The sequence below is a fragment of the Hydra viridissima genome, unplaced genomic scaffold (assembly GCF_058129835.1).
Source record: "Hydra viridissima isolate aposymbiotic clone 2 unplaced genomic scaffold, HvirCarnegie_v1 scaffold_4, whole genome shotgun sequence".
NCBI classification, from domain to species: domain Eukaryota; kingdom Metazoa; phylum Cnidaria; class Hydrozoa; order Anthoathecata; family Hydridae; genus Hydra; species Hydra viridissima.
The window spans coordinates 14,925,510-14,933,767 of record NW_028324303.1 but is presented as its reverse complement, the minus strand read 5'-3'; the positions used below and the strand labels follow the sequence as shown (position 1 = coordinate 14,933,767).

General features: G+C 30.1%; 2 protein-coding genes across 4 annotated transcripts; both read left to right on the top strand.

Moving 5' to 3' along the window:
• The first annotated feature begins 245 nt into the window (after positions 1-245).
• Positions 246-6,869, top strand: LOC149890066 (lysocardiolipin acyltransferase 1-like). Of its 3 annotated transcripts, XM_090085563.1 has the most exons (4): positions 246-752; positions 3,548-3,732; positions 3,999-4,187; positions 4,949-6,869. In XM_090085563.1, exons 3-4 carry the CDS (start codon positions 4,001-4,003, stop codon positions 5,674-5,676), a joined length of 915 nt encoding a protein of 304 aa, XP_089941689.1. In that variant the 5' UTR covers positions 246-752; positions 3,548-3,732; positions 3,999-4,000; the 3' UTR covers positions 5,677-6,869. The 3 variants fall into 3 exon arrangements, with proteins under 3 accessions (XP_089941689.1, XP_089941691.1, XP_089941690.1); XM_090085565.1 differs by lacking the exons at positions 246-752; positions 3,548-3,732 and adding an exon at positions 3,744-3,879; XM_090085564.1 differs by lacking the exons at positions 246-752; positions 3,548-3,732 and having other exon boundaries at positions 3,886-4,187.
• On the top strand, positions 6,046-6,869 carry LOC149890067 (transcription initiation factor TFIID subunit 8-like). The gene has a single exon (XM_090085566.1). It carries the CDS (start codon positions 6,046-6,048, stop codon positions 6,790-6,792), a length of 747 nt encoding a protein of 248 aa, XP_089941692.1. The 3' UTR covers positions 6,793-6,869.
• Positions 6,870-8,258: the final 1,389 nt, after the last annotated feature.

Sequence of the window (8,258 nt, the reverse complement as noted above, 5' to 3'; positions counted from 1 at the left end):
TAAAAAGAAATGTTTCAAAAACGTTTATTTTTGTAACGAACATTAAAGAATTCCATTTTTATTATTCGAAAAAAGTTCGTTTTTTATATACTTTTTTTTTTATCAATAAAGATTATGTTTAAGAATAGTCAAAAAATTTTTTATAAATTAAAATTCACAGGAAGAAATGACATGTTTTACAAGAAAAACATGTTTTATAGCTCGTTTGTCGGTCTGATTACCCTCGAAAAAACTTTTGCATCCATAAACAAAAAATAATTTTTATGGTAGAAACCAGGCTAGCAATGTTTTGCGGTTGAAAACAAAATCCACCGTAAAGTTAGTGAATTCAAGATGGCGAATATAAGTGATTTGTGGTTTATTTTGTACTTTCAACTTTAGATTAGAGCACTTTCCATTGATTTTGAGACCTATGTTTTTATACGATTCTCAATCAGCATAAAATTCTCTATCAGAATCAATCATAAAATTAGGGGGGAGGCGGAGAAAGTGAAGTAGCACCCAATAGCATATTGTGTGGCAACTATTATTAAAAGAACAATTGAATGTTTGCATGCATAATGGTGCTGAGTACTTTCCTAATGGTTTATTTTATATTCGCAGTATGTGAATTGTGGTTCATCACAACTCCTCCGCATGTCAGAGAATCTGAATAACTACAAATATTCACTTAAAATCTTTTAGCGTAGAGTACCGTTAAAAGCAGTGATCCATATTTCTGACAATAAAGTGCTTTAAAACATTTACAACTGGTGAGAGTGATATTTTTGTTAATAAAACAAATATTAAAAAGTATTAAACAAAGTAATATTTAGTCAAAACATAAATAAATTTTACCATTAATCAGACAGCAACCACAGATACATACGTACATACATACATACATACATACATACATACATACATACATACATACATACATACATACATACATACATACATACATACATACATACATACATACATACATACATACATACATACATACTCTTCAAATAAATCTTGATAAAGCTTGCCATTATTAAGACTAACATGCTTATGCTAAGATTATAGATGCTAAGAAGTATGAGTATTTAATTATTCTTTGATATTACATTTCAAAAGGTTAAGTTTTGGTTTAGTTTTGCTAGAGTGAAATTTGATATTAATTGTAATTTTGTTATTTTTGTTAACGCTGATACTTAAAAATAAAAAATGGCAAGAAAATGTAAGTTATTAGTAGAAACATGATCAGTATTATTTACTTTATAACAAGAAAAGTATTCAATGGGATAAGTTGCAAAAGAATTTAAAATTTCTACTTCAATGGTATAGAATGATTTTAAAGGAGATGAAAAAGGAAGTGTGATGAATCTAAGATGATTGAGGTGTAGAAAGAAATAGACTATTCACTGCCTCAGAATTTACAAATAGTATGAATACAAATAGTTCCTGAGAAGATTCAATATCTGTGATAACAATGAAGAGGTGATTGATGGAAGCAGGGCTTTAATTTCAAGAAGATGATAACCCAAATTACTTCTGAAAACTTTGTAGAAATCATTTATGTGAGTTAGAAAATAATAAAATAATGAGAAGAATGGGTTGTCCTCCCCAATGCAGTCTTGCAGTCTTTCCCCTATTAAACTTTTACGGGATGAATTAGACAGAAAAGTCAAAATATTAATGCCCAAGAGTAAAAAAGGTGTGGCAAAAGAGCAAGTTAAAATCAATTAATTTGGTTAATTTTTCTTTTCATTTCAAGTGATTTTCTTTCTTAATTTTTGTGTCTTTATATGTAAGTAAAACATTGAAAAATTTGAAATGTAGTGTCATTTGAATGATTATGGGTGGTTTGTGTGTGCATGTATGTATGAGTATTTATGTGTTTGTGTGTGTGTGTGTGTGTGTGTGTGTGTGTGTGTGTGTGTGTGTGTGTGTGTGTGTGTGTGTGTGTGTGTCTATACACACACACACACACACACATTTTCATCAACATTCAAACATTGTTTGTGTGTTTTCATCAACATTCAAACATTGTTTGTGTGTGTGTGTGTGTGTGTGTGTGTCTACACACACACACACACACACACACACAAACAATGTTTGAATGTTGATGAAAATGAATGTTGACATCATATGTAAGAATGATTTCTTTCCTTTTTACATAAAAATGTGAAAAATGGAGTAGAAAATTTAATTTTAACAAACAGCCATTGTCAAGATTAATACCACCTTTTAAAGGGGAACATGGGTGCCTCTGTATCTCAAGTGCCTCACGGACCTTTTGATCAAACATTTTTGTCTCCACTTTAAGAGTTTTAGTCTACTTGTAGTTAATTTTTTCCAAACAAAACTTACTATGTGTGGCTATTGCAGACTGATGTTTTCCCTTGCTTGAACTTTTTTGATGTTGCTAAGTTCAAGTTCTACTTTGTAACTTCGTTTTGCAAACATATTTTTTTAAGCAGTTGCATTCAATTAAATAAGTTCCAGGTTGGTTATTACGTGGTAATTTTGATTTATTTTAATTTAGGATTTGATTTAAAAGCTACTCTATATCCAACTTTTCTAAATATTTTCCTTAATTTTGGGGACAGTGATGGTATTCACAGTAATGATACTGTATGGAGGGCATCATAGTTGGATTTAATTTTATTGTTCTTTATGGACTGTTTTTTACTAATTTGAATTACAATACTTACCAGTTGGCTAAATCATTTTCATTGAATGTTTGAATTAGAAAATTCATCTCATTTTGTAAATGTGAATTAATGCATATGGAGTAATCTGTGTGAACATAACCTTTAAATATTGTGCCTAACTCAACTTTGTATATATATATATATATACAAATTTGATGTTTTTTTATCTAGACATTTTCTTTGGTAGCCTAATATAATAAATGATATATAAATGTTAATTCTAAAAAAAGGTATTAGTTTTATGCTAAACATTAATTCTTTAGATTTCTTTTAAAGTTAAATACCAATCATAAGATCACATGAATTAGTAACAAAAATTTTCAGAGACTTTTACTGTTAATTATCTATTTATTGTTTCAATTTTTACTGTTTATTATCTATTTATTTTCTGGATAACTAATATTATTTTTAATACATGGACTACATTTTTTTTAACCTACTACTGCTATAGTGAAAGAAACAAAAATATATCAGTAGAATTTGATCTGAAAGAAATTTTGAAAGTACCTAATAAAATGATATATACCAAATAAATCATGATAGGCTGGATTTCCTCCAACCAATTAATGAATGTTGGAGTTCTTCCTAACATATATTTGTCTCTATCCATATCATATATATCTTCTTGAAATATATTATGTTCCTTCTTGGGCAGACCACAACCACTTACCATTTTGTTTGTTGATAACAAAATGTAAGCCTATTCTGTAAAGTATTAAATTGTAATGAGATTATAATTATATTTAATTCAATTCTGTGGTATACTAAATGTATTGTTAAAATACTACGAAAGTAACTAAAAATATTCTTCATACAAAGGTAACTAAAAATGTATTTACAAAAGACTTTTGTTTTAATTTTAGAACCAATGGCTAGCTCTACAAAAGATATTGTGTTTGGGTTGACTTTCTGTATTTATTTGGCCCTCACTGCTATATTTGGTTCTATATTTATAATGGCTCCAGCACTTCCACTTATGTATTTTAATGAAAAATTATTTCGTTGGTTCATGGATTTAGTTATTCCACTGTGGCTAATATTGCCAGGAGTAAGTAAAATATAGTTTTTATATTTAATATAAGTTTGATTTTTTTAAAAATATAATGTAATAAAAATACAAAATATATTTAACTTTATATATTGTGATTTTTTTTTTTAATTTTTTGATTTTATGAAAAACTCCAGTCCATATTTGGTAAGTCTCATTTTTATCTAATCTCATCTCGTTTGTAAAAATTTTATACACACAAATTATATACACACAAATTGTTATGAGTTCAATTAAAGTTGTTTTGAATTACTTTTGATGTAAAGAGATGCTTTGTGGAACAAAGATTTTTATAACTGGAGATCAAGTTAATTCAAAGAATTCCTCATTAATCCTCATGAACCATCGATGTCGATTAGATTGGATGTTCTATTGGATGATTCATCTAAGAACTGGTAGGCTGAACAATCTGAAAATAGTCATGAAAAAAGACTTAAAAAATATTCCAATATTTGGTAAGTTAATATTTTCAAAGATATAAGTGAACTTATGCAGTTTTTTTTTATCTATTTAAATAATTACTATGTAAAATTTAAAGAAAGTTCTCAACTTATGTGGTGAATAAAACAGTGTTTATTAGGGTTACTCTTATTGTAAGACAATTAAATAAAAAATAAAAATCATTACCTTCCACCTTCTAATTGGTTCTATTCTTGGAAAAAAAAAATGAAAAAAATATTTGCTTTGCTTAGTATTTTAAGGTAGGCCTTCATTTTTAACACTGGGGAAGTCAATCCATAGCACACACTTTGCTTGCCCTGTCATTTACCACAGCAACACCTTGGTTTAACTGTTTTTCTTTATTTAAAAATATTCCTGAAGAAACTGTTTTAAGGTTTTTGTGAACTGATACTTTTGTTGTTGCTGAATAAAAATTTTGTACTCTTGTACTCTTTTTTTAAGTTTCAATACATGTTAGTGATGATTGAGAGAAGATAGTGATATTGAGATACGTTAGTGATGATTGAGACAAGAGATGTCAATAAAAGGAGTGAAAAGAAAAAGTGATCTATTCTTTTGAAAGCTCGATGATAATTGTTTTATTTAAACATGTGCAATCAAAAAATATTTAAGGAAAAATTTTTATCTCATTTGCATAAATAATTCAACAAGAAGTCATGATCAGCAATAGTTAACCTAGAGACAAGTAAGTGTTAAGACAAATAAGGGTGAGGATTCAGTAATTGTTTATGTGCTTATACTTTTTTTGTTTAAGGTTGGTGTATGCAAAACCTGTTATATTTTTTCTTGTGTCGGCATTGGGACACAGATTACATATATTTGGAGCGTATGCTGGATTATTTTATTGATTTAAAGTATCCTCTCCAGTTATTCATCTTCCCTGAAGGAACCAATATGTGTCGTAGAGGGAAAGTAATGAGTGATACTTTTGCTGCGAAGAATGGTCTGCCAAAGTACGAGTATGTGCTTCACCCTCATGTGAAGGGTTTTAATTATTTGATGCAAAGGTTACGTCACAATGTTATTGATTCCATTCACGACGTTACAATTGGTTATCCAAAAAATCTTTGTTATGGTGAAAAAGATTTGTTGCGTGGAAATTTTCCTTTGGAAATACATGTTCATTTCAAATGCTACAAAGTGTCAGATATTCCGGTAGATTCTGACGCACTTGATGAATGGTGCAAAGAAAGATGGAGGGAAAAGGAAGAACGATTAAAGCAGTTTTACCAATATGGCAAGTTCGTTGGTTCACCTATTCACTATTGCGATAAAAATTCAAAGGCTAAATACTCATCTATCATGGGTTTATTGATTCTATTTTGGATTGTTTTTCTTTTAGTTTGTAGCTATTTTATTTGGTGTTATAATGCCATTAGGTGGTATTCGTTTTTTGTGATTTTATTTTATGGTATTGTTAGTTATTGCGGTGGCATGGATAATTTACAGTTATACCTTCATGGTAATCTAAAATCCAAATGAAGTTTATAGAATTTTTGTTTGTCATTTGATATTTGCTGAGTATGATATTGCAAAATTGATGTGTCTTGTGTTAACAAAGTTGATATTATTTTGATTAAATTATGTTAATGTTATTTCTCTTTTCATTCTTCTGATTAATTTGCTTTTTTTGTTGAATTTTTGTTTGAAAAAATTTTTAGAAAAAAAAAAAAAAAAAAAATTTATAAAGGTTTTGTAAATGTTTTTTCTTATTCGAATTTTTACGTCCTATTTTATTTCATATTTCTTTTGTTACTTAATAGGTGCGTTTCCTTTCTTTTACATCATGGTGTTTGCTTGTTGATTCATTAAAGCGGTAATATTTAATATTTATAAATCATTCCTTTAGTGATGTCATCTAGTGACGCAAATAGAAGATTGCTTTATCTTTCTGCAGCAGCAATTTGCAAACAAAGTGGATTTGAAGGAGCAAGCGATATTTGTTTAGAAACGCTGACTGAGTTGTTGCAAGCGTACTTAACCGAACTAACACGAACGTGTCGATGCTTTAGTGAACTTAGTCACCGGACTACTCCCGATTTTACTGATGTCAAAATGGCATTAGCTGAAGTTGGTGAAACTTTAAATGATATTCATATGTTTTCGAAGCACACTCACAATCAAGTCTTCAAAATAACTCCAACAAAACCTGTAATAGAAAACAAAACTTTAAAATGTGGACTTCCTAAAGTAACTCCTCCTTCTTACATCCCTACCTATTTTCCGGAATATCCTGAGGTTTACTCGTTTGTTCACACTCCAACAATTCGGAAGCCTCTTAGTCAGTATCAAATTGTTCGCGAGCGAATGGCGTCACAACGTCAGATGAGTGAGGAGTCGCTGATAAAATTTATAGACAGAACTAACCCATCGGATACGCAAATTTTTGAAAATGTAGACAATAAGTTGTATCCCATCTCCACTGTTTCGGTTGAACCTTGGCCCTATTTAAAAGCTTTATTATTATCAAATGTAGTTTCTGATGGACTTGAACGAACGGAACCAACTGATGAAAATCAAAGCTCATCAAATACTAATTTAATAAATGCTGATAATCCTTACTTGAGATTACCGAAAAAACAACGCATCAAAAATTAAAAGATTTTATATCCTTGATGTTTTTTTACTCTCGATGTATAAAATGATGCCCCTATGATGGTCTTGACTAAATACAATCCCATCTGTTTCATATTTTTGCACCGTCGCCTGTTCGGTTAACTTCCAAAAACTGATAAAAATTTAAAGAAATCTGCGAACTAGATATAAAATTAACTTTCTGTCTTTTAAAACTCTGACATCGCAGTTGTTAGAACTAGGCACCGCCGATTCGATTCGTAAAATCCGCAAAAAGCCAATCCGACTTATTTTGCGGATTAAGGGATGGTTATATGGAAAGCGGGCTGGCCCGTTTGCCGAAATATCGACGTCATCAATATTTTAACTTAATTTTATTTTGCGTTTATATGAATAAACGAGCTGGCCCGGATAGCGATCCGGGCTAGTTCGTTTATTCATATAAACGTATAATAAAATTAAGTTGCACTAAGGACGACGTCGAGATCTCTGCAAACGGGCTGATTCGTTTGCCGAGACAGCCCGCTTTCCATATAAACAGGCCCTAAAACAGTCAGTTCGTAAAAATTTTTCGGATTAATAATCCGAAAACTAATTTACGAACCACTACAGAATTTTTTTTTTGCGAATTCACTTTGCTGTTCGGATTATTAATCCGAAAAATTTTTACGAATCAATTTAACTTTAATTCGCTTAGCGAATTATACGAATCGCGTTCCGTTCGCGTCACCATTAAATGGTGTGGTCCAAAAAAATTACAATTTTATAATGTGCGCGTCCTATAAATAGTGGATTTCTTTTTTATTTTCAATCAGTCCTATTTGGAAATCTTAACCTACAACAATTCGTTCAACAGATCAAGTCTACTATTCTTCACTTACATTTATTACGGAAAGCCATTATTATCTTATTTTGATTTAAAAGTTAAGAATATATCAAGCTAAATTTTTGCGGTTTTTTTTTTTTTTTTTTTTTTTTTGTGGTTCAAATTCCTTTGCGAATTATTTCGCTTTGCGGATTGCTTCAATTAGTGGATTGGTCCTATAAAATTTATATTGTTATGTTTCTTCTACTTAAATGTTAATAGAAATAATAATAGAGATAAAAGCTAGTTTGAAAAGTTGTTACGTTCATTTCAACAATTAAGGCAAATAACCTTTAAATAATTAGTTCTTTTATTGAAAGCTTTATGGATGCCTCAAAAATATCATTTTTTGTTAAGACAAATATAAAGGAAAAACTCAAATAATCTGATTTCAGGGCTGTAAAGTCGGAGTCGGAGTCGTGGAGTCGGAGTCGGAGTCGTGGAGTCGGAGTCGGAGCTCATTTTGGCTGGAGTCGGAGTCGGAGTCAGAAAAATTGTACCGACTCCGATTCCGGTTTAAAAAAAATCTTTCAAAGTTTCATAATTTTCATAAGGATTTTATAGATGTTACAAAACTACAAGTCCCAGGATGGTCTGAAAGCTGTAGGATATCCAGACACAATGG